The sequence below is a fragment of the Coregonus clupeaformis genome, chromosome 27 (genome assembly GCF_020615455.1).
Source record: "Coregonus clupeaformis isolate EN_2021a chromosome 27, ASM2061545v1, whole genome shotgun sequence".
Classification (NCBI taxonomy): domain Eukaryota; kingdom Metazoa; phylum Chordata; class Actinopteri; order Salmoniformes; family Salmonidae; genus Coregonus; species Coregonus clupeaformis.
The window spans coordinates 4,402,533-4,429,502 of NC_059218.1; the positions used below are offsets into that span (position 1 = coordinate 4,402,533).

Sequence of the window (26,970 nt, forward strand, 5' to 3'; positions counted from 1 at the left end):
AAGCTAGGTTGTTTTTCTATGTTTGAGTTTCAACTGCTAAGGAAAAGAAGACAACGCTTCTACTAATCAGACTCAATCTCACAGGCACAAACATGACTCTAGTCGCGCTATCACGGTAACCTCCCGCACTTAAAGTGATATTTTGGTTAAAAGACTCAGGTCACAGAAAAACAGAATTAAACAATATACCACATTAGTTACTTCTTAATAGTAATACATGTATTGTTTTAGAAACATTACAAAGCATGTTCATCCATTTTTTTGTGGGTTTTGTTGGTGTAATTTTAGGGCAAAAAAAATATTTTGGCTGGTAATAAATCTGAGTGGTTGGTAGATTTAAATCTACCTGCCACAGTGGCTGGTGATCAAAAAGTTAATTTTATGCCCTGCTGGGAAATGTTAGCCAAGTTGAGGAGAGTGTTCATGATTATTAGTCTAGTTTGCTCATCTATTGGCAGGATTGATCAGAGCATTTTGCTAGCATGTTATGTATAGCCTAGTGGATTATTTTGCTCTTCACTTGTGTAGTAGCCTAGGCTACTCCCGACCAAAAGCCAGTCATTTGTCTGATAATCAATCAATGTTATTTTGTTGAACTAAATCTCCATCTGTAGCCTATATTCGGTTAACTGATCTCTGGCTGGGCAAATAAGTGAAGGTGCAGCTCATCTATTCGTTTGATCATTATCACTTATCAGAAACATTTAGCATGCTATAATGTAGCATAAATCAATATTTTGGTATTCAAAATGTTGGTGTCACTTGCAGCCTAATTGTAGGCTACTTGCTGCTAGATTATTTAACATATTATTGTTACAGTAGGCCTCCCTACACAATAGCCACACATGGGGTTACTGACCACAATCCATTGAATTAATAATAAGAAGTGTTGATTATTTGGCCTTGGGGAGAGCACAACGCATGGAAGAAAACAGCCCCGGGAAGGGGTTCTGGAGGTGCTGCAGATAAATTGAAATGCATTTCCTATATAATTACTCCTGTCTGTAGCCTATAGAAAATTTAAAATAATACACCAGAGAGGATCAATAGCTTCTTTCTTTTTTTATTCTGTGAATTGTGTTTTGTCACATTAGAAGCGCATGTAGGGCCGTGACTACTTGAACAATGGTGTAACAGACGGTTATGGATGAAGACCATACGTTTCTACATCTCCTCTTCTTTCCAACTTCCCTTTGGTTCTCAAGCAGCTAATCGCTAGATGGGGTGTGTGACTATTCATTCATTATTCAACAGCAGTCGACAATGTTGTTCTGGCTGAGCCCTATAATGCACTAATGTTGGGTCAAATGGACAATGCGCCAATCCTCTCCAACCTGACATGGTATAATTTGATACGGAATCATTTCTTAATTTATAGACTAATCAACGCTGATTCAACTAGGCACCGTTCCTGGCCGATATACTGCCCTAGAAGAGGCACAAAAAAAATGGCCACCCTCCTATCCCCGCAAAGTAGAATAGTAGCTTAGGCTATACAGTGTCGGCCTGCAATGCACTTTTATGAACGCCCATGTGGTAGCCTACTGTTTGTAAAACAGGCAATTTACCTTTAATCCTTTGGTTACATGAATTTCTGTTAATGCATGTATTAATTCTAGTCATTTACCATTCTCATTCTTGGAGTGTAAACGTTGTTTGTAGAGTTCACAACCTGCTACACTTGTGAGAAACAAGTTTTCATACCCTCATTTACGCACTCCATGTGAGCAATGAGCATGTCTGGTTTCTCTGTTAATGTTGATGGAGCTAGCGCGCGCCTGAGTACGCATAGATATTCCTGCTTCTCGCACATATAGGAAAGTGCCCAGCTGGGCTTCTCACTTTTCTCTTCACCTCATACAGTAAGTCAACATTATAATAGTTCCTCACAGTATTTGACAAATCTTTCCATCACGCTCCCCCTCATTCAGCATCGCTTTTACAGTGCATTCGGAAAGTATTCAGACCCCTTCCCTTTTTCCACATTGTTATGTTTAATTCTAAAATTGATTAAATAAAAAAATTTCATCAATCTACACACAATACCCCATAATGACCAAGCAAAAACAGGATTTTAGAAATGTTTGCAAATGTATTAAAAATAAAAAACTGAAATACCTTATTTACAAGTATTCAGACCCTTTACATACCTCAGTGACAGGGGTAGGCAACCCTGTTCCTGGAGTGCCGCAGGTATTGCAGGATTTTGTTCCAACTAGGCACCACAGCTGGCCAACTGAGCAAATTGATCAGTGATTTGCCTAAATTCCACACACCTGGTCTTCCAGGTCGGTTAAATCAAAAACATGAAGTGCCTGTGGCACTCCAGGTTCAGGGTTGCCTACCCCTGGGTTAGAACAGGCATAATTCCGATATAAAGTAATTTTTCTCAAAGTTGGCGAAATGCCTCGTGCGTCCACTTATATCAGTGCACGTGACAACCTAACCATTACGAAACTTCTATTAGATAAAATAAGCCTCACTTATCTTATATTCGATCAAATAAGCCTCACATAACAAATTAGTAATACAACATTTTGTTGACCAAATTCGACACTCTCTCGTTGACCTCCATTCAAAAATTCCTCACGCCGTGGACAGATTTTGGGCGGAGTAAACCATCTCACTTCGCCTCTTTCTCTCTGGTTGAAGGGCCAGGTAGGAACATCTACTGGGTTATCAACCAATCAGAATCGCCGTAATCCTGACAAGAACTGACATCAATTAGACATCCAGTTTTTTTTTTTAAAGCTCCCGGTAAAAAAAAAAAGAAGCTTAGGCTAAGTGATGGAAATCTTTTTTTGCGGTTACCCACAGGAGGCTGCTGAGGGGAGGAAAGCTCATAATAATGGCTGGAATGGAGAAAATGGAATGGCATCAAACACATGGAAACCATGTGTTGGATGTCTTTGATACCATTCCACCTATTCTGCTCCAGCCATTACCACGAGCCCGTCCTCCCCAACTAAGGTTCCACCAACCACCTGTCTGTACAGTAATGTCATATGGCAATAGTTAATAGTCTATTTAGGGGGAAATCAAAACAATCATTTCAGCTTTATGTAATTTATATATTGCTGTATTGCCACTTGGTCCACATTTAGCATGAGTTTAGAGTATGTTGAAGATGTTAAGAAATTAACGTGTTAATATTCACAGTGAACATTCAAACACCATGAAATAAACAAGAGTAAGCATTTCACAGTAAAGGCTACACCTGTTGTATTTCGCACGTGACAATAACAGTTTTATTTGATGTCTCACGTGTATACAGTGCGTTCGGAAAGTATTCAGACCCCTTGACTTTTTCCACATTTTGTTACAGCCTTATTCTAAAATGGTTTGAATAGCTTTTTTCCTCAATCTACACACAATACCCCATAATGACAAAGCATTTTTTGTAGCAAAAATATCACATTTACGTAAGTATTCAGACCCTTTACTCACTACTTTGTTGAAGCACCTTTGGCAGCGATTACATCCTCAAGTCTTCTTGGGTATGGCGCTACAAGCTTGGCACACCTGTATTTGGGGAGTTTCTCCCATTCTTCTCTGCAGATCCTCTCAAGCTCTGTCAGATTGGATGGGGAGTGTCGCTGCACAGCTATTTTCAGGTCTCTCCAGAGATGTTAGATCGGGTTCAAGTCTGGGCTCTGGTTGGGCAACTCAAGGACATTCAGAGACTTGTCCCGAAGCCACTCCTGCGTCGTCTTTGCTGTGTGCTTAGGGCCGTTGTCCTGTTGGAAGGTGAACCTTCGCCCCAGTCTGAGGTCCTGAGTGCTCTGGAGCAGGTTTTAATCAAAGATATCTCTGTACTTTGCTCCGTTCATCTTTCCCTCGATCCTGACTAGTCTCCCAGTCCCTGCCGCTGAAAAGCATTCCCACAGCATGATGTTGCCACCACCATGCTTCACTGTAGGGATGGTGCCAGGTTTCCTCCAGACGCATTCAGGCCAAAGAGTTCCATCTTGGTTTCATCAGAGCAGAGAATCTTGTTTCTCATGGTCTGAGTCCTTTAGGTGCCTTTGGCAAACTCCAAACGGGCTGTCGTGCCTTTCACTGAGGAATGGCTTCCGTCTGGCCACTCTACCATAAAGGCATGATTGGTGGAGTGCTGTAGAGATGGTTGTCCTTCTGGAAGGTTCTCCCATCTCCACAGAGGAACTCTGGAGCTGTGTCAGATTGACCATCAGGTTTTTGGTCACCTCCTTGACTAAGGCCCTTCTCCCCCGATTGCTCAGTTTGGCCACTGAAGTTCTTGGGGACCTTCAATGCTGCAGAAATGTTTTTGTACCCTTCCCCAGATCTGAACCTCGACACAATCCTGTCTTGGAGTTCTACCCACAATTCCTTCGACCTCATGGCTTGGTTTTTGCTCTGACATGCACTGTTAACTGTGGGACGTTATATAGACAGGTGTGCCTTTCCAAATAATGTCTGATCAATTGAATTTACCACAGGTGGACTCCAAGTTGTAGAATCATCTCAAGGATGATCAGTGGAAACAGGATGCACCTGAGCTCAATTTCGAGTCTCATAGCAAAGGGTCTGAATACTAATGTAAATAAGGTATCTGTTTTTTATTTTTTAAACATTTGCACAAATTAAAAAAAATAACTGTTTTTTATTTGTTATTATGGGGTATTGTGTGTAGCTTGATGAGTAAAAAATAATATTTAATCAATTTTATAATAATTTAACGTAACAAAATGTGGAGAAAGGGTCTGAATACTTTTCGAATGCACTGTATAACAACCAACTAAATGAAACCTAGGGTTGTCTGTCAAATAACATACTGTGGTACTCCATAACATACATGTTTGATGAAATTGGCCTGAGCACGGTGCTGCGCCAAATCACTGATATATAAATCATCTTTGCACCCCAACTAATTATGTGAACATTAGTGAATCTGCACTGCACCTTGCTGAGGGTACATTTGTCTTCTTTAATACTGGTTCTTGAAGAAATCTTTAAAATGTTCAGTCCTATTTTACCCTAGTAATAACAAAAAAGTAATATTTTTCAAAAATCTAAATGTATTGAGTTTGATAACTAGAATAATATATAATGACAATGGTGTGCTGTATACCGTACTATCCAGGGTTGGTAGGTTACTTTCTAAATGTAATCTGCTACAGTTACTAGTTACCTGTCCAACAGTTTTATCAATAACATAATATTGGGATTACAAACTCAGTAACGTAATCTGATTACTTTCCATTACTTTTGGATGACTTTCCCCTTGAGGCATTAGAAGAAGAGGAAAAAGGATCCATCAAACGCTTGTCATCATAGTGGTCTCTGACTTGTGGACAGACTCACTGGGGTGGAACGATCGTAAACTTTTTTCAATGCTGAATTGAATGTAATTGAGAAAACAGAAAGGTGTCATGTTTTCTTCTCTCACAAACGTCCTTTCTGAATTTAAAAGTAATCCAAGAAGTAATGTCGTTTTTCAAAAGTATCTAATCTGATTACAATTCGTTTTTGTTATCAGATTGCATGTAACTGATTAAATGTAAATTACTGTTACGCCCCAATTCTGGTGCTACCTTTTTTTACATTTATATTTTATTTCCAATTGTCTAGGTTTCATGGCAGCAGTACTCTAATTGTGAAGGATAAAAAATATATATTTGACTCGGAAGTGACGGTTGGTGCTGCGGGCTTCACGTGAGTGAAAATAATTCTGACAACACTATCGCGTGTCAAAGTAGTTAGTTAGACACTTGGTGGTAAAGTAATGTGTGTAACACTGACAGATAATAATATCTAGACAAATTACAATCAAAACACCGTTAGCTTGTCACATTTGCTAGCTAGCAAGAGCGCGGATACAGAGCAAGTACCCTGTACTTGGCTCGCATCAACTCAAAACAGCGCTGTGTGGAGGACTAGCTCCAGCTTGCTAGCTACTGTTTCCTCCAGCGAAGTTGCTCTGATGGCGAAAAACACTCTTTCGTCGCGATTCAGGAAACTCGACATAGATGAATTTGATGAGAACAAATTCGTTGATGATCACGATGAGGCTGGTGATAATCAGGGACCGGACGGGGCGGAGATAGACAACCTCATCAGGCAATATCCTTTACGTTCGTGCAGATGCCCCCATGTTATCGAGCTAACGTTAGCAAGCTAGTTAACACATTTAGCTAACGTTAACAGATAGCCGAGGTGATTTGATGATGCGATTTTGTTTTATAATCAAAAACCAAATGCTCATTTCATTTATTGTGCTCGTACTGACACATGTGTCTTGCTAGGTAGTTAGCTGATGTTATGTAAATATGTCGGTTTAGGTTGTTAGTTAGCCAATGGATGATATCCCTGGCTGAACCGTTTTAGCGCTGGTCCAGACCAGTGCGCCCTCCAGAGCTATCTGAACACGAGACTCTAGCTACTTGTTAGCTAACAGTTAGCTAGGTAACTTAGTTATGTCTAAACATAGTTGTCTATTGATAGCATGGAAAGCACCAGCAGTTGCTGCAGTATTAATGAAGGAATCACTGTGCCATTTGATGTGGGTGAGACATGAGTTGCAGGGTGTCGGGACACTCCCTTCGGTCTCAATGTAGACTTTGATCTGAAGCCATTCTTGTGGTTATTGTGATTTTGCTATCCATTGTAAGTCTTTGTTGGCCTATGTAGCCAAATTGTATCTATGATCATATGTTATCCATTCATGCATTTTTATGTTCTATTTATATCTGTAAATCAACCAATGAAATCAAGCCACAACCAGCCATGATTGCAGGCACCTGTGTCCTTTCAAAGTATATAAATTAGTGACCCTCAGCGCTTGTCATTATACTATGATGAAGACAGCTTGTCTGTTGAAACGTTGGTTATAAAAGTATTGCATCTGAACTCCTAGAGTGTGCGGCTCTCCTTTTCTTTTTCAAGTGTTTTACTCAGCTAGCCAGCACCTCGCCTAAATAGGTGTGCGTTTCTTTTGCCTCTGTTGGTGGAAAAGTATTTGCTTGTGGAGATGTACAATGTTTTCCTGCCACTCAAACCTATTTAGGATATGGCAATAGACAGTGTTGAATTCCTTAACTGACTGTAATGCACAGGAGACATGATGACAGCTTTTCACATTGCTCTGCGGAACCCTCCTCTCAACACTAAGAATCCAGCAATTAAGGTAAGGGGCCAAGACATACAAGACATCCATACAGAAATGGTTTGTCGAGATCTGTGTGGAAGAACTGGACTGCACAGAGCCCTGACCTAAACCCCATCGAACATCTTTGGGATGAATTGGAACGGCGACTGCAAGCACAACATCAGTGCCCGACCACACTAATGGTAGCTCAATTGGTAGAGCATGGCGCTTGTAACGCCAGGGTAGTGAGTTCGATCCCCGTGACCACCCATACGTAAAAATGTATGCACACATGACTGTAAGTCGCTTTGGATAAAAGTGTCTGCTAAATGGCTTAATAATAATAATGCTCGTGGCTAAATGGAAGCAAGTCCCTGCAGCAATGTTCCAACATCTAGTGGAAAGCCTTCCCAGAAGAGTGGAGGCTGTTATAGCAGCAAATGGGGGACCAACTCCATATTAATGCCCTTGATTTTGGAATGAGATGTTTGACGAGCAGGTGTCCCGATACTTTTGGTCATGTAGTGTACTTGGAGTCAATATTAACATTCGTTAAGAATGCTAGCTCATGGCAGGAGAGGCTTAGCAAGTGTCCCAAAAATGTGTTGCCTCTCTCTTGGGAATCTGCACTGGTGTAAATAACTTTAACACTCTCACTGTCTTGTTCTGTCTTTCAGGAAAGGGCTCTGGTAATAGTGTTGAGAGTGTTGACGTCATTCAAGTCAAGCGATATTGAGCCAGCCGTCAAGTCGCTTGACCGAAGCGGGGTGGACCTGCTTATGAAGTACATATATAGAGGCTTCGAGAAGCCCTCCGACAATAGCAGTGCCATTCTCCTACAGTGGCACGAAAAGGTGTGAAAGCTATATCTGAACTTGTGCAATCTTTAAACTCTAGGAGGCTGCTGAGGGGTGGTTGGCTCATAATAATGGCTGGAATGGAATGGCATCAAACACATGGAAACCGTGTTTGACATTGGATACCATTCTATTAATTCTGTTCCAGCCATTACTATGAGCCCGTCCTCCCCAATGAAGGTGCCACCGGCCTCCTGTGGTATGTTTGTTCATTTGTCTCTTCCCCTTTCTTTCTTCACTCAGGCTTTCGCAGTTGGGGGCTTAGGGTCAATCGTACGAGTTCTGACGGCCCGAAAGACAGTTTGAGGGGAGGTGCTTTATCAAGTAGAGCGTCTCGGATGACCACTGGCAAGAGGAGTGACTTCCTTCTGTGGAAGGGAAAGTAGATTATCACAATTAATTTCTTACTGAAGAAAAAACCCTTACACTACAAAAGTTAAAGACAAAAAAGGGAACATTATTTTCAGTTTCAAAATGTATGGGATAGCTGTAATTTAGGAAAGGATGATACGTGTTCATGTATAGGATTATCATTTTTACCCAATCACGAGACTTTGTCGCGCTCTATTTCTTTATTGCATTAATGTTCTAATCAGCATGTGCATCAGCATGTGTTTCTTTGAGGGTGGGAAAGGAAGGAAAAGAGACATGAACATGGCAGGGCAAAGGAAGTGTGTGCACTAAGTGGTACTGTACCTTTATACGCGTGTGTGTGTGACAAATTCAGTGTGCTTGCGAGTGTATATATGTCTGATATGCCAGTGTTTAATATTTCATTTTTTTCTCATTGTTATTTTTATACAGACAGAAGTACATTTAATATAAAGAGATTGAGATTCAATTCATTGGTATGTGGGGTATATTGAACAATGGGGGATTTCATTGTGAAGTGCCTGCTGCAATAAAACTGGAAACAAGTGTCCTTGTCATTTGCCCTCTCTATGGGAGCCAAATTCTGATATTTTTTTCCGCTAATTGGTCTTTTGACCAATCACATAGCATCTTTTTCAGAGCTGATCGGATTGTTTAAAAGACCAATTAGTGGAAAAAAATATCAGAATTGGGCTGCCTGTCTAAACGGAGCTTAGTATATTCAGAATTGTGGTAGTGAATTTGGCTACGGAACCGGTTTTCCTGTTCAGATTGAATACAACCATGGCACGTGTGACAAACTGCTCTTTCCACACTAGGGACTAATATTCTTGTGATTCTACAAACTTTAGTTCCAGAGGAAAAACACCACTGTCATCCAAATAGTGTACATTATTTTTTAGTTTTTTTGCATATTCTATGTGCAAGCACAAAGCAGAGTATTTTCAGTAAACCTGCCCTATGCGCTTGGGGAGAGCCGTAAGGATTGCAATATGGTGACAATTCCATTTAGTCTAACGGAGGGTAAGGTGGAGCTAGATGAAAACAAGTACGTAGGGGCTAGGGGTCAATTTGGTAATGGATGTTTGCTTGACAATAGCCTTTAAGTGCAAAATAATGTATATTTGTATTTTTAGTGAACTGTCAATTTAAGGGCAGGACATATCAGGAGGAAAGATTGGCTTTATAAAAAAAATTATGAGAAGTAGTGTTGGCGGCAGTAAACATTTATTTTTATTTTTACTAGTCAAATGAATGAAAACCGCCTCTTATGCTTAACCAGAAATGTTAAGCTCCAAATTACATCTATTCACACAGGATTTTAAACAGCTACAACTTACAGCCACCCAGGGAACATTAAAAAGTAAAGGTTCCTGGAGAATCCTTTAGGAGTTCTTCAAATTGAAACTGTGGAGGAACCCCTATAAGTTCTTCAAAGAACCCTTGAAAAAGGTTATTCGAATAACCTTTTTTGGGAACCCCTAAAAGTTATTTTAAGAACCCTTGAAAAGGGTTATTCAAATAACCTTTTGGGGTTCATTTTTTAAACTCCCTGTTAAAAATATACACTGCTCAAAAAAATAAAGGGAACACTAAAATAACACATCCTAGATCTGAATGAATGAAATAATCTTATTAAATACTTTTTTCTTTACATAGTTGAATGTGCTGACAACAAAATCACACAAAAACTATCAATGGAAATCAAATTTATCAACCCATGGAGGTATGAATTTGGAGTCACCCTCAAAATTAAAGTGGTCCTCTGTAGCTCAGCTGGTAGAGCACGGCGCTTGTAACGCCAAGGTAGTGGGTTCGATCCCCGGGACCACCCATACACAAAAATGTATGCACGCATGACTGTAAGTCGCTTTGGATAAAAGCGTCGGCTAAATGGCATATTATTATTTATTATTATAAAGTGGAAAACCACACTACAGGCTGATCCAACTTTGATGTAATATCCTTAAAACAAGTCAAAATGAGGCTCAGTAGAGTGTGTGGCCTCCACGTGCCTGTATGACCTCCCTACAACGCCTGGGCATGCTCCTGATGAGGTGGCGGATGGTCTCCTGAGGGATCTCCTCCCAGACCTGGACTAAAGCATCCGCCAACTCCTGGACAGTCTGTGGCGTTGGTGGATGGAGCTAGACATGATGTCCCAGATGTGCTCAATTGGATTCAGGTCTGGGGAACGGGCGGGCCAGTCCATAGCATCAATGCCTTCCTCTTGCAGGAACTGCTGACACACTCCAGCCACATGAGGTCTAGCATTGTCTTGCATTAGGAGGAACCCAGGGCCAACCGCACCAGCATATGGTCTCACAAGGGGTCTGAGGATCTCATCTTGGTACCTAATGGCAGTCAGGCTACCTCTGGTGAGCACATGGAGGGCTGTGCGGCCCCCCAAAGAAATGCCACCCCACACCATGACTGACCCACTGTCAAACCGGTCATGCTGGAGGATGTTGCAGGCAGCAGAACGTTCTCCACGGCGTCTCCAGACTCTGTCACGTGCTCAGTGTGAACCTGCTTTCATCTGTGAAGAGCACAGGGCGCCAGTGGCGAATTTGCCAATCTTGGTGTTCTCTGGCAAATGCCAAACGTCCTGCACGGTGTTGGGCTGTAAGCACAACCCCCACCTGTGGACGTCGGGCCCTCATACCACCCTCATTTCTGACCGTTTGAACAGACACATGCACATTTGTGGCCTGCTGGAGGTCATTTTGCAGGGCTCTGGCAGTGCTCCTCCTGCTCCTCTTTGCACAAAGGCGGAGGTAGCAGTCCTGCTGCTGGGTTGTTGCCCTCCTACGGCCTCCTCCACGTCTCCTGATGTACTGGCCTGTCTCCTGGTAGCGCCTCCATGCTCTGGACACTACGCTGACAGACACAGCAAACCTTCTTGCCACACCTCGCATTGATGTGCCATCCTGGATGAGCTGCACTACCTGAGCCACTTGTGTGGGTTGTAGACTCCGTCTCATGCTACCACTAGAGTGAAAGCACCGCCAGCATTCAAAAGTGACCAAAACATCAGCCAGGAAGCATAGGAACTGAGAAGTGGTCTGTGGTCACCACCTGCAAAACCAGTCCTTTATTGGGGGTGTCTTGCTAATTGCCTATAATTTCCACCTGTTGTCTATTCCATTTGCACAACAGCATGTGCAATTTATTGTCAATCAGTGTTGCTTCCTAAGTGGACAGTTTGATTTCACAGAAGTGTTATTGACTTGGAGTTACATTGTGTTGTTTAAGTGTTCCCTTTATTTTTTTGAGCAGTGTATGTGCCTCTTCATCAGACAGCAGCTCACGTTTTCACAAGAGACTGTGTTTACGTCGTAAATAGAAGCAGGCCATTGTCTGCCTTCATCACGAGGTGTAATTACGGGAGTTCTGATTGGTTCCAAGTTTGGCAAATTTGCCTGAGCAGACAGTGTTGAAACATACTTTTTAAGAGAAAATGTGCAAGAATTAAAAGGTGCAAACAAATGTTATAGTCATAAGAATGTTTTACTGTCATACAAAAAAATTTGCTCCTCCCTCGACGGGGATCGATCAACTTCACTTTGGCCCATCACCTAATGATAGCGATAAGTTTCAAGTTAATAGGCCACTGTGGAGTGGATTTACAGTGGTTTAAACAGACAAATCAGATTTTATTTGTCAATAACGCAGCCATCTTTTGACCAATCCCTTAGCTTTTCTTAAACTAAGTGAAGACATGTAGCTTTGCTTTGCTGTGAACCTCTAATTATGTAACCAAAATGTAAATCAGTGCAACCACTGCAGGGCTCAAACCCTGACATCAAGCCAAGGCAAGTATGCTAATCACAATCCAAAATAGAGTTCACACTCTTGCAGGGAGTTGCGCCACCCCACTTCTAACACCAATGCAGCAACCACCATTGGAAGAGATTTCTAGGATATTTTTCAACAAAATACAAACAGGTACTTAAGTTAATAAAGGCCTTTTATTTTCAATTGGTATATCGGTTGCAGTCTACAATAATAAAATACAACAAATCAGAGCAGAAAAATAATCAATACAATTATTTGAATGTACAACAGCTTCATAGCCCACTCAGTCCCCAAGACTGTCCCCCTCCCCCTCCCCATCGACCGTGATCTGGTAAAAAAAAAATCTAAACAGGATACTTAAATTGCTGTCTTTGGTGGAAATTATATGTTTTCTTCTATAGACTACATCTGAGAAAGACCATAGTATCAGGTGACATGCCTTTAGCGTAATTGCAATATCGACCCAGTTGGAACGATAACACACCCAAACACAACACTGAACTCCATTCAATAGTTAACATGGAATTCTGTGACACAGTGCAATCAAAGGAATTCAATCCGAGACATCATATGATAACATATGATAAAGAAGCAGTGCAGATGAATGACTGATGAATGTGCACAAAGCTGCGAAACATTGAGTATTCATACAAATACATTGATGGCTACAATTCTTTTTTTAAATCGGAACAGCATGTCCCATTTACTACCATCAAATGGAATTTGAGGGAGTATAAATTAAAACAGGTGTATTGGCATGTAGTAATCTATGAAGATAGGGCTTCAATTGAAATGAGGGGCCAATAGGACTTTTGACTCAATTCATTCAATGCAGCAATGTGATCTGTAAAAAAGAAATGCAAATAAAATGCATTACACAACATCAAATACTTTCAAGGGAAGGGGGAGGTCTGATTGGATATTTCAAGAAGAAAAAAATGGAGACTAAAACAGATAGAGGAGAGATGCAAGTCCCCTCGGGAGATGCCAAGTCCTAAAACTGCTAACCTGTACCTCTTTGTAGATAACAAGGGACCAGATAGGTTTATGAAATATATAGATAGCTGCCCTAAACCCATTAGAAGATTCAGTCCAGAAGCATCTGCTGTTCCGCCTCTCGGCTATGAAAAGCCAACTGACGTACTCCTGAGGTGCTGACCTGTTGCACCCTCTATAACCACTGTGACTATTTTTTGGACCCTGCGCTGGTCATCTTTGAACATCTTGAAGAACAATCTGGCCTAAACGGACATGTACTCTTATAATATCCACCTGGCACAGCCAGAAGAGGACTGGCCACCCCTCAGAGCTTGGTTCCTCTCTAGGTTTCTTCCTAGGTTCCTGCCTTTCTAGAGAGTTTTCCTAGCGACTGTGCATCTACATCGCTTGCTTTTTGGGGTTTTAGGCTGGATATCTGTAAAAGCACTTTGCGACAACTGCTGATGTGAAAAGGGCTTTATAAAATCAATTTGATTGATTGATTGAAGCATCTATCACTTTGGTGTTTGTAGATCTGAAAGGATCAGACAGGCGTAAAGTAAACAAACTAGTGACAGCTCCACCTAGCTTTCCAATGAGGTACAGCGGAGCTTCTATCATATTGATAACACCCACCTCATTCCTTCAGCTCTATAAACATTGAAGGGGCAAGAGCTATGGTTGTTTCTGGACCAGACCATGGTGAAGCCATTGTTATATTTCTCAGTTACACCAATCCCCTCCCTTAAGACTGCAAACACCAAAAAAGATAGGGGCAAGGGGAAGAGGCTGGGGGCTATTTTGGAACTGAACAAAATGGCTCTTGTAATTAGAGGAAGTAAGGCGTTGTTGTTCGGGGAGGGATGACCCGCTCCGAGTCGGGCACGGCGCGGAACAGCTTGGGCTCCCGTGTGTTCACATCCTTGAAAACCATGATGGAGGCAATGTTTCCACAGCGGTAACAATAGTTGGGCGCAGACCACACCGTCACCAGCTTCTCATCGAACATGAACTTGTAGCCCTCATGGACCAGCTGGTGTGCACGGCAGATCAGCTTCAGATTGTTGATGTGAACAAACTGAAATGGGGAAAGAAGGATCATGGATGGAACTCAGTATTCAACATAGGAGGTGAGGTGCACCCCCAAGAGTCCTTTCCACATGGACCTCTAGCAAGGCTCCAGATTAACTTTTCCCAGGGTGCATGTTCTGGTTTTTGCCCTAGCACTACAGAGCTGATTCAAATAACCAACTAATCTTCAAGCTTTGATTATTTGAATCAGCTGTGTTGTGCTAGGGCAAAAACCAAAATGTGCACCTGGGGGGTTACAATTCAAGCACTGAAGGTGTCGATAGTTAGAATGGTTGACCGATAGTTAGAATGACCATGTCACTTACTCTCTGCATTGGCAATGACGCATTGTGATTGACATGAGGCGAGACAACAAATGCGACCAAAACAGTCAGTCTGGAAGCCTGTCTAGGCCTGCATTTATTATTGTCCCCTTTGGTAGTTACCCCTCTACGCAGGAGAACAATTTTATGCATTTACCTCATTAGTGACCTTGGCGCCAAAGAGCCAGCCTGCACCTCGCGGACTGATGGCCCAAGTGTCCACATCCTCTGGGTCCGACCACACCAGGTCACAGAAGGCCCCCTTGTGGGGAATCTCTTGGTTGCGCTCGATCGTGCGGATCTGGTCCAGGGTCTTGATGTCAGGTGAAAGGCCACCATGCACACAAAGGATCTGCTCGTCTATCAACTGTGGTCAGAAACTCCAATTAGTTATAGACTCATACAGTACCAGTCAAAGGTTTGGAGACACCTACTCATTCAAGGGTTTTTCTTTATTTTTACTATTTTCTACATTGTAGAATAATAGTGAAGACATCAAAACTATGAAATAACACATATGGAATCATGTAGTAACCAAAAAAGTGTTAAACAATTCTAAATATAGTTTATATTTGAGATTCTTCAAAGTAGCCACCCTTTGCCTTGATGACAGCTTTGCACACTCTTGGCATTCTCTCAACCAGCTTCACCTGGAATGCTTGTCCAACAGTCTTGAAGGAGTTCCCACATATGTTGAGCACTTGTTGGCTGCTTTTCCTTCACTCTGCCGTCTGACTCATCCCAAACCATCTCAATTGGGTTGAGGTCGGGTGATTGTGAAGGCCAGGTCATCTGATGCAGCACTCCATCACTCTCCTTCTTGGTCAAATAGCCCATACACCGCCTGGAGGTGTGTTGGGTCATTGTCCTGTTGAAAAACAAATGATACTCCCACTAAGGGCAAACCAGATGGGATGGCGTATCGCTGCAGAATGCTGTGGTAGCCATGCTGGTTAAGTGTGCCTTGAATTCTAAATAAATCACTGACAGTGTTAGACTTCAGTGTGGCTTTGACATTATCGATCATAATCTGCTGCTGGAAAAACGTATGTGTTATGGCTTCACTCCACCTGCTATATTGTGGATACAGAGTTAACTGTCTAAAAGAACACAGAGGGTGTTCTTTAATGGAAGCCTCTACAACATAATCCAGGTAGAATCAGGAATTCCCCAGGGCAGCTGTCAAGGCCCATTACTTTTTTCAATTTTTACTAATGACATGCCACTGGCTTTGAGTAAAGCCAGAGTGTCTACGTATGCGGATGACATGTTGACATGTTGAAAGCACCGAGCTGTCTGTTTGAACAACTGGCACACAGCTCAGACACCCATGCATACCCCACAAGACATGCCACCAGAGGTCTCTTCACAGTCCCCAAGTCCAGAACAGACTATGGGAGGCGCACAGTACTACCATAGTAGGTAACTGATGCAAGCAGTAGAATCAGATTTTAAAAAACATATAAAAATACACCTTATGGAACAGCTGGGACTGTGACGCAACACAAACATAGGCACAGACACATGCATACACACATGATAACATACTCACTATACACACACGTACACATGGATTTTGTGTTGTAGATATGTGGTAGTAGAGTAGGGGCCTGAGGGCACACACTTAGTGTGCTGTGAAATCTGTTATGAATGTATTGTAATGTTTTTTTAAATGTATAACTGCCTTAATTTTGCTGGACCCCAGGAAGAGTAGCTGCTGCCTTGGCAGCAGCTAATGGGGATCCATAATAAATACAAATACAAAGCACCCCCACACCATCACACCTCCTCCATGCTTCACGGTGGGAACTACACATCCGTTCACCTACTCTGCATTTCACAAAGACACAGCGGTTGGAACCAAAAATCTCACATTTGGACTCATCAAACCAAAGGACAGTTTTCCACCGGTCTAATGTCCATTGATCGTGTTTCTTGGCCCAAGCAAGTCTCTTCTTCTTATTGGTGTCCTTTAGTAGCCTGATTCACACAGTCTCCTCTGAACAGTTGATGTTGAGATGTGTCTGTTTCTTGAACTCTGTGAAGCATTTATTTGGGCTGCAATTTCTGAGGCTGGTAACTCTAATGAACTTATACTCTGCAGCAGAGGTAACTCTGGGTCTTCCTTTCCTGTGGCGGTCCTCATGAGAGCCACAACAACTGATTGCACACCTGTTAATTGAAATGCATTCCAGGTGACTACCTCATGAAGCTGGTTGAGAGAATGCCAAGAGTGTGCAAAGCTGTCATCAAGGCAAAGGGTGGCTACTTTGAAGAATCTAAAATCTAAAATATATTTTGATTTGTTTAAAACTTTTTTGGTTACTACATGATTCCATATGTGTTATTTCATAGTTTTGATGTCTTCACTATTATTCAACTATGTAGAAAATAGTAAAAATTAAATAAAAACCCTGGAATGAGTAGGTGTGTCCAAACCTTTGACTTGTACTGTAAGTGTGGGAAAATTTTACATAACAAAAGCACATGCACTTAAAAGAAGAGTGAAAGGTCAAGATGATTACCATTTAATTTATATTGTAAAAGTGGAAATCAATGGCTGGACTTACAGCGGCTACTGTTAGCATGTCAAATACTTTAGTGCAGTATCGCCAGGCGTTTGCATTCCCGTATTTCGTTTGGCACTCATCTGCAAAAAAAGAACTTATATTACACTTCACACATTAGAATTCTGGTAGCGCTTCATTTTATGGTACAAAATTCCCAGATATAATGGAAGAAAAGATCATTACACAGTAATAACCTATAAATTGGTCCTCCAGGTTGGGGGTTGTGCGCAGGGCTAACAACCCTGTCACGTAAAACGAAACGCTGTTACAGAAACCTAACAATGCAAATGCGAACTCGAAAAACAAATGGAGGCCCACCCCTGCCGAGGGGACTAATGAAGCAGACTGGTGAAAACCTCCGGGAAGCCAGCCTGCGGAAAAATCTTCTTCTTACAACCAAGACCTCAATCCGACTTGGGACCTGGAATGTCTGTACAATGTACCAAGCAGAAAAAGCAGCACAAGCCACCCAAGTTATAAAGGAATAAAGCAACTAGGGATTGCTGAAGCTTGCTGGACTGGTGCAGATTTGACCACACTATCAAAGCGGGGAAGTGATTGCCTATTCAGGACTCGAGGACAAAGACCATGACCACATTGAAGGTGTAGCTATCATGATGGCCAAGGCCCTGATGGAGTGGGAGGCAGTTTCACCAAGGATCATCACGGCAAGGTTTAACTCCAACGACAGGAAAGTCACCGTTATCCAATGCTACACACAAATAAACAATGCAGTGGAGGAATCAAAACAGCTCTATAACGAGAAGCTACAAGCAGTCTATGATGCAACACCCAGAAGAGACATCAAGATCCTAACGGGAGACCTAAACGCCAAGATAGGTTCAGACAACACAGGCAAAGGGACCATAATGGGGGTTCATGGCCTTGGTCAGATAAATGAAACTGGAGAGCTATTCAGAGACTTCTGTGCCAATAACAACCTAGTTGTAGGAGGTAGCATCTTTCCCCACAAGAGGATCCATAAAGCAACCTGGGACTCAGAACCAGATCGACCACATCATCATAGAAGGCAAATGGAGAAGGAGCTTACTTGATGTTAGAGTTAGGAGAGGTGCTGACATTGCCTCCGACCACCACATGCTCGTGGGAACCCTCAAAACCAAGCTGAGAGCCTTCAAAGATGCCAAGTAACAAACCACACCACAAGTTCAATATCCAGAGCTTCAGAACACAACCGATATAGGAGACATATGCTGTCACACTGCAGAACAGATTGAGTGCCATCTCACACCTCACTGAGGGAAGACACACTGGACGAGCACTGGACCATGTTAAAAAAACACCTGGTTAGAAACTTGGGCCGTAAGTCCTGGGCCGTAAGGAAAACTATCGGAAAGTGGCTCTCAGATGCAACCTGGATTCTTATAGAACAAAGGAGGCAGCTGAAACAGAACCTCAACTGTTGTAGCAATCCTGCAGAGATATCCAAACGTAACATTATGACTATAATTACTGTTCCCTGGAGGAGGGAAATGAGGTACAACATACCATGGGGAGTCGAAATCTCGCAACTTCGGTTGAAGGTTCTAAAATCACACCTGACAAGGTCAATGAAATCCGTGCCTCGCTGGAAGCCCAACCTTCCACAGGTGATAAGCATAAGGCTCAGATTAATTCCTTCAATTTAATACTGCTCTTCACCGAGCACAGGAACGGGTGGTGCGGGGCCAAATGGGTGTTGTATTTCGTTTCCCTCCTTCAGGGAACAGTAGTTATAGTCATAATGCTACGTTCTCTTCCAGTCAGTCAATTTCAGAACAACATACTATGGGGAAATAGAATCACGCCCCAAGCTGACCCCAACAGATACTAAATGAAACGGTCCATTGCAGACAACCCAGACCTGACCCCGCAAGATACGGCAGTTTGCGTATTGCGCACACGGCGTGCTGCCTAGTGACTTTTTCAGTATATGAATAGACACACCTTCTCTATTAATATACTGTCCATAATGTCTATACACACTATCATATACATACACCACCGTTCAAAGTTTGGGGTCACTTAGAAATGTCCTTATTTTCGAAAGAAATGCATTTTTTTTGTCCATTAAAATAACATCAAATTGATCAGATATACAGTGTAGACATTGTTAATGTTGTAAATGGCTATTGTAGCTGGAAAAGGCTGATTCTTTTATGGAATATCTACATAGGCGTACAGAGGCCCATTATCAGCAACCATCAGTCCTGTGTTCCAATAGCACCTTGTGTTTGCTAATCCAAGTTTATAATTTTAAAAGGCTAATTGATCATTAGAAAACCCTTTTGCAATTATGTTAGCACAGCTGAAAACTGTTTAAAGAAGCAATACAACTGGCCTTCTTGAGACTAGTTGAGTATCTGGAGCATCAGCAATTGTGGGTTCGAACAGAACAGAGTCTGCTGGAGATGGACCATTGAGGCCCTTTGCGCCACTAGGAGCTTAAAGGAATAAGCCAAGTGAGTTAACCTATAGATTACTTGTTTGTTTGTTCATTTAGTTAGAACCAGTAAGTTAGCTGTCACAATAACTAGGGCACGAGACCCTACAAGGATCCATATTGTCTTAGGTCTTGTTAGAGTTGATGTGCCCCCAGCAATTAGGTATGCGTCTCACCGTAAAAGCCGTACACCTGTGTGATCTGCCTGCTTTCGTGATTTCCTCGTAGAAGCGTGATGCGGTCCGGCCACTTGGCTTTTAAGGCTAGCAGGTATGTGAATGTCTCCAAGCTGTAGTATCCCCTGTCCACAAAGTCTCCCTGAGGAAACAGAGACGGTCACTGACCAGGGTTCAGATCAATCTCAAGTCATCCAGTTTCTTACCATTCTCAATACCATCCTGCTACAGAACAGCTTAACAATAGAATACAGCTTCTTACTTACCATAAAAATGTAGTTTGTGTCTGGAACTTGTCCGCCAGTTCTGAAGAGTTCACATAGGTCATAAAACTGGAGACCGGGATCAGAAAAAGAATTTCACATTCATGGCAACTGGATCATACTACTATAAAAATGGGGATATTTAGAATGTGCATAGTAAAAGAACAAAATAATTTGGGAAAGGTATCAAAAAAAAGGAAATTGGATAATACCTGGCCATGAATGTCTCCACAAACAGTGACTGGAGTGGATACTGGTTGAACATTTGATTCCTCGAGTAGCAAATCACATACGTAGTCACATAATCTCTGTAAGGGGTGAGACACATGACAAAATTATCAGGCTGCCAAATAACACTTGCACGTTGGGCCTACTGATATTTCAAAACGACCATATTTGAATTTGCTAATGTTAGATGTATCAACATTTTTAAAAAATTGCAGGGCTAGCAGGGTACATTGAGCTCTGTTGACAGAGCGGTGCAGCTTTCTTTACGAAACTTTTGAGGATTTCGCATTTTGTGGTCGTCTCGTCTTCTAAGTTGTTTCTGAGGGTTGCAAATAGCTAAGTTAGCATGACACGAGCAGAATTAAATGTAAAAGGCTTTGAAAATAAAATGCTTGCAGTACGGTCAGTGCGCCGTTGACATTTCACAGAGATGCGCTTGTTTTTGTGAGAAGTCTTCAAAAAAGAACAGGAACATCGAATTAAAGTTACACTATGCATACATCGCTCTGCCATTTCCTGGTTGCTAAAACTCTTAATAGTTCGCCTAATTTCAGTTTGTGTGACAAAATAAGCTATTATAGTGTAGAGAATCATTGTACCATCTAAACCACCATGAAATATATTTTCCATCAGGGGCACAACTTTCACTGGGGACATGTAGGACAGCAAGGACACCACAGAGCAGGCTGACAGGCTGTGTGGAGGAAAAGCTTCTGGAAGGTTGGCTGAACCAGCACGTGGAAGTTGAGCATAGTTCAGTGTGTATGTGTTGCGCTCTTTCACTGAGTTGTAAAAGCAAGCAGAGCAGAAACTGGCTACTCTTTAGTTGACTGATGTAGCTGGCAAGGTAACTGCTGTTTAACTTAACAGAAAAAAACTAAACTAGTGTTTATTCGCAGTGCTGAGCTAGTATTGTAACTGACATGTACAGTAACGTTATCTAATGTTTCATCCCCTCTCGACTGAGGTGAATGAATAAGCTACGCTAGCTAGTAGCAGCTACCACAGCCAGGTCAGCTCTAGCCTGTAGTTATCTGTCAGATAGCGATATGAGGTGGCTATTACTACTACTACTACTAATACCACCACCACCTAACAGCTGCTGTTTGTATGAAAATGTTTTGTAACCTTTGTTTAGTCCCGTTTCAGAAGTAAATTAATTTGGCTAGCTTTCACCAGTTGATGTACTGTTACAGAGAAAGTTGCCCAAAAGTTGGCTAATGTTAGCTATTCTTTTTGCCTCAATCACACTAGATCTGAATCTAACGATGACACCATCGGCCAAACGACTGAAGATTTATATTCTGATGTTTTTTCAGTGCAATGTGAGTTTTATTAGTCAGTATGGCAATGTAACATTATTGATCTGTCAGTTTCCCTAGCTAATTCCTTGCTTTTCACACTGACACAGTAAAAAACTGCTATAAATGTCACAAGCTTCACTGTCACGGTGCACATTAGAGGTCTGCGTGGGACCGATTTCTTCATCCCACTCCCGACGGCAGACGCTGGCTTTCTATCCGACTCCCACCCGCTACCGTAAGAACTGGTCCCAAACCCAACCACAGTCCCGCAATGTTATTTTAGGTGTATGTGACGCAGCTTACTTGCCAGCCACGGTCCCAGCAATTCTGCGCCCTATTAGCAATATCAAATGCGCAAACATAACTTAAGAAATAGGTTAAATTACCAGAGATTTTCACATGGCCCTTACATTGTATTACTGGGCTATATCAGCCAATATGCTAGATAGATAGATAGATAATATATATATATATATATATATCTATGCCATTTAGCAGATGCTTTTACCCAAAGCGACTTACATGGAGACAACCTTTGAAAAAGCCCAATAGTGCTCTAAATATAGCCAGTAAATCAGTGACTCCTCCCTGTGAACCAGAGAGCTGGAACTGTGGAACACACTCAACATGTGATATCATATAACACACACACACACACACACACACACACAGAGATAGATACAGACACAGTTTAGGTAGGCTTTTTGATTGGTCCGCTCTAACCCTATTGGACAACACGACGGCTGAAATCTGAAGCTTGGAATTGTATTGGTTGGCACTTGTTTCTTTTATAAACATACAGTATACAGCACAGCATTAGCATTTACATATAGTATATTTGACAATTAAAGAGCAACATTTAATAGGGTTTAAATCAAACCATGTCGGGAAAATAAGCAGTGTTCCATAAACCACCCAGAGCTTCCATATACAGTGGGGGAAAAAAGTATTTAGTCAGCCACCAATTGTGCAAGTTCTCCCCACTTAAAAAGATGAGAGGCCTGTAATTTTCATCATAGGTACACGTCAACTATGACAGACAAAATGAGAGAGAAAAAATCCAGAAAATCACATTGTAGGATTTTTAATGAATTTTTTTGCAAATTATGGTGGAAAATAAGTATTTGGTCAATAACAAAAGTTTCTCAATACTTTGTTATATACCCTTTGTTGGCAATGACACAGGTCAAACGTTTTCTGTAAGTCTTCACAAGGTTTTCACACACTGTTGCTGGTATTTTGGCCCATTCCTCCATGCAGATCTCCTCTAGAGCAGTGATGTTCTACTTTCAACTCCCTCCAAAGATTTTCTATGGGGTTGAGATCTGGAGACTGGCTAGGCCACTCCAGGACCTTGAAATGCTTCTTACACTCCTTCGTTGCCCGGGCGGTGTGTTTGGGATTATTGTCATGCTGAAAGACCCAGCCACGTTTCATCTTCAATGCCCTTGCTGATGGAAGGAGGTTTTCACTCAAAATCTCACGATACATGGCCCCATTCATTCTTTCCTTTACACGGATCAGTCGTCCTGGTCCCTTTGCAGAAAAACAGCCCCAAAGCATGATGTTTCCACCCCCATGCTTCACAGTAGGTATGGTGTTCTTTGGATGCAACTCAGCATTCTTTGTCCTCCAAACACGACGAGTTGACTTTTTACCAAAAAGTTATATTTTGGTTTCATCTGACCATATGACATTCTCCCAATCCTCTTCTGGATCATCCAAATGCACTCTAGCAAACTTCAGACGGGCCTGGACATGTACTGGCTTAAGCAGGGGGACACGTCTGCCACTGCAGGATTTGAGTCCCTGGCGGCGTAGTGTGTTACTGATGGTAGGCTGTTACTTTGGTCCCAGCTCTCTGCAGGTCATTCACTAGGTCCCCCGTGTGGTTCTGGGATTTTTGCTCACCGTTCTTGTGATCATTTTACCCACGGGGTGAGATCTTGCGTGGAGCCCCAGATCGAGGGAGATTATCAGTGGTCTTGTATGTCTTCCATTTCCTAATAATTGCTCCCACAGTTGATTTCTTCAAACCAAGCTGCTTACCTATTGCAGATTCAGTCTTCCCAGCCTGGTGCAGGTCTACAATTTTGTTTCTGGTGTCCTTTGACAGCTCTTTGGTCTTGGCCATAGTGGAGTTTGGAGTGTGACTGTTTGAGGTTGTGGACAGGTGTCTTTTATACTGATAACAAGTTCAAACAGGTGCCATTAATACAGGTAACGAGTGGAGGACAGAGGAGCCTCTTAAAGAAGAAGTTACAGGTCTGTGAGAGCCAGAAATCTTGCTTGTTTGTAGGTGACCAAATACTTATTTTCCAACATAATTTGCAAATAAATTCATTGCAAATCCTACAATGTGATTTTCTGGAATTTTTTCTCTCTCAATTTGTCTGACATAGGTGACGTGTACCTATGATGAAAATGACAAGCCTTTCATCTTTTTAATAATAATAATAATAATAAGCCATTTAGCAGACGCTTTTATCCAAAGCGACTTACAGTCATGCGTGCATACATTTTTACGTATGGGTGGTCCCGGGGATCGAACCCACTACCTTGGTGTTACAAGCGCCGTGCTCTACCAGCTGAGCTACAGAGGACCACCCATACGTGGGAGAACTTGCACAATTGGTGGCTGACTAAATACTTTTTTCCCCCCACTGTAGGTAGGACATTCCCACCATCTGGATTGGGAATTCCATCCTATCCCTCTGTAAAAATGTAGGACCCCTCCTGAGAAAGAGTCTTTGGATTCTCACAATGCACTTCAGACAGAGTGGCTGTGTGCAGATGCTGATGCTTGAACATTGATATGTTTATATAGCAAAGCAAGAGTCGTCCCTCAGCATGGAAAACCCTGGGGGTGTGGTCATGTTGAGAGCCCCACCCTCACCCATTAGCCCCTTCAGACCCAGTATGTCCAGTCCCGTGGTCCCATGAAGGACAAGGGGCACAGACTCTTCCTTTAACTGTCAGGAGGATGATGTCATTTGAAGAGAGCAGAGTTGGAGAGACTTGCACTTTCTCTTAAGCTATTTTTATAGCCTTTATAGACAGATTTTTACCTTGTCAGCTCGGGGATTCCATCCAGCAACCTTTCGGTTACTGGCCCAACGCGGCCCAACGCTCCTACCTGCCAGCCTATCTGCCGGGTCTGAATACTTATGTAAATGTCATATCAGTTTTTTATTTGTAATACATTTGCAAAAATGTCAAAAAACCTGTTTTTGCATTGTCATTATGGGGTATTGTGTGTAGATTGATGAGGAAAAAACTATTTAATAAATGTTAGAATATGGCTGTAATGTAACAAAATGTGGAAAAAGTCGAAGAGTCTGAATACTTTGAGTGCACTGTATATACACAAGAGGATATACAGTATAGATAATGAATGTGCTATAAGTATGACTGTAATATAAAGTGGGAATGTAATGTCTTGGTCACGCAGTTGAATAAATAGTAGCTAACTTATAGACCCCTTTCTGTGTTTGCAAACATTGCCGCACGAGGGCGATGTGGCCAAGTTGGTGGCAGAACATGAGTTATTTTAGAATGCCAGCATAAAAACGCCTCTATTTACATGTTGCTTATGAGTGCATTTCGCACTACTTTTGATTATAATTGGATTTTAAGGCTTGTATGAAAGTCCTGCTTAATATAATGTTTGTGTCATCATCGCAAATTAACTGTATTATACTTTTAAAACACTTCAACCAGTAAAACGTCTCTTTGGCTAGCTTTTGTTACAGCCTATGTCAATGAGCATTAGCATTCTAGCTAACAACTGCTGCATCCAAAATAGTTATTTTGCAAAGATCACAACCAAATATAATCTTAGCGACTGTTCAAGCAAGAATCGAAACATCATTGTAAGCGCAGGTGAACCCAAAAAAGTTAGTTTGTTTAGAAGTAATAAAAACGTAAATCTAGACTATGTTGAATGGGCACAGATGGCGACTGCTTTCTAACTGCAGCCAAGAGACGCGTGCATCTGTGCGTGACGTCAGTGTGTCGTGTACTGGAAAGGGGTCTATATAGTAACCGCTGAACAACAGTGTTGACTGCGTGTGTGTATGAGCTTGTGTGTGTTTATAATACGGGTGGTTGTGTGTATGTGTTTGAGTAACGTTAAGGGTTGACTGTGTGGAGAGTAAGTGCAAATAACGTTAACAGTAATCTCTAAGGTGCATATCCATCACAGGTCTAGCTAGTTAACTACTAGCGAGAATATACAACATCTCTTCTACCTTGATTACCCCAAGGTTTGTCGCTAAAATGTGTGTCGTGCTCAACTAACAAACAGGCAAGCTACTTGCTAGCTAACGTTAACTACATTAGCTGCTTCCGTTTCGGTGAATATTGATGTCGCAATAAGATGGATAATAGCCTGATCGAATGCACTAACATTGCGGTATTGTTTAAGTACACGAATAAAAAGTAAATTCATGCTCACCTTTAGGTCGTTTTCTGGTAAATATTTGCACTGTCTTGCAATCTCAACATACTTATCCAAGTCCAACGGCGCCATTTTAAAAACGCTGACAATTCGGAAGTAAATGCATATCACTTCCTGTTCTCAAGCAAAGTGAGTTTCTACCAAAGATTATCTATTATAATGACAAGACAGTCGATTAACGGCTCTAAAAATGTAAATACATCCCCCGAAAGGCAGGCGGGAGGAGGCGAGATCAGATGGGAACATTCTAGATAGCCAATTATATTTTGTAACAAACATGTCAATACACTCATAACACCCTAAACACTATGAAACTTCTATTCGATCAAATAAACCTCACCTATCAAAATAGCAATTAACGTTTATCTTGACCAAATTCGACACTCGCTCACCCCCATAGACAGGTTGGTTGTTTAGCAACAAAACCGATGGGGTAAAATCTCGTACACCCAAGTACTTCTCTGCCACTGCCACCACAACATCTATTTCTGTGATTTACTTAGGATCCCTCACCCTGTACCCATCTTCCTCTACTCTCTTCACTGCCTCAGCATACTACACCTTCTGTACTACTCTGACCCTGGCAACCTCAACCTGCCTTTCTCTCACCGGACACTGATGATCTCTAGAACCATGGGTACCTACAGTTAACACACACAACTTTTTCATGCTCTCCTGCACACTTCTCAAATCTAGGAACCTCCCTCCTACACACTGCTGAAACATGACCATAAGCTTGGCACCTAAAAGATCGTAATGGGTTCGGGACAAAAGCTCTCACAGGATAACTGACACATCCTAACTTGACTTTGTTGGGTAAAGACTCTGCATCAAAACTCAGCAGGACCGACATTGTCTTCTCTGTTTCACCACACTCCACCAGGTCTGCGTGGCACCAAACAGCGGGCATTACAATTACATTTTAGTCATTTAGCAGACGTTCTTATCCAGAGCGACTTACAGTTAGTGAATACATACTTTTTTATTCTGGCCCCCCGTGGGAATCGAACCCACAACCCT

At 42.0% G+C, this 26,970-nt stretch overlaps 2 protein-coding genes across 2 annotated transcripts; one reads left to right on the forward strand and one right to left on the reverse strand.

The window, feature by feature from the left end:
* Nucleotides 1–5,646: 5,646 nt before the first annotated feature.
* On the forward strand, nucleotides 5,647–8,883 carry LOC121541100 (actin-related protein 2/3 complex subunit 5-like protein). The gene is made up of 4 exons (XM_041850082.2): nucleotides 5,647–6,084; nucleotides 7,075–7,147; nucleotides 7,786–7,962; nucleotides 8,209–8,883. Exons 1-4 carry the CDS (start codon nucleotides 5,945–5,947, stop codon nucleotides 8,269–8,271), a joined length of 453 nt encoding a protein of 150 aa, XP_041706016.1. The 5' UTR covers nucleotides 5,647–5,944; the 3' UTR covers nucleotides 8,272–8,883.
* A 3,406-nt stretch (nucleotides 8,884–12,289) lies between these two features.
* On the reverse strand, nucleotides 12,290–26,052 carry LOC121541412 (serine/threonine-protein phosphatase 6 catalytic subunit). The gene is made up of 7 exons (XM_041850400.2): nucleotides 25,948–26,052; nucleotides 20,172–20,267; nucleotides 19,963–20,028; nucleotides 19,697–19,838; nucleotides 17,078–17,157; nucleotides 14,665–14,874; nucleotides 12,290–14,191 (listed from the first exon to the last, which is right to left on the reverse strand). Exons 1-7 carry the CDS (start codon nucleotides 26,020–26,022, stop codon nucleotides 13,943–13,945), a joined length of 918 nt encoding a protein of 305 aa, XP_041706334.1. The 5' UTR covers nucleotides 26,023–26,052; the 3' UTR covers nucleotides 12,290–13,942.
* Nucleotides 26,053–26,970: the final 918 nt, after the last annotated feature.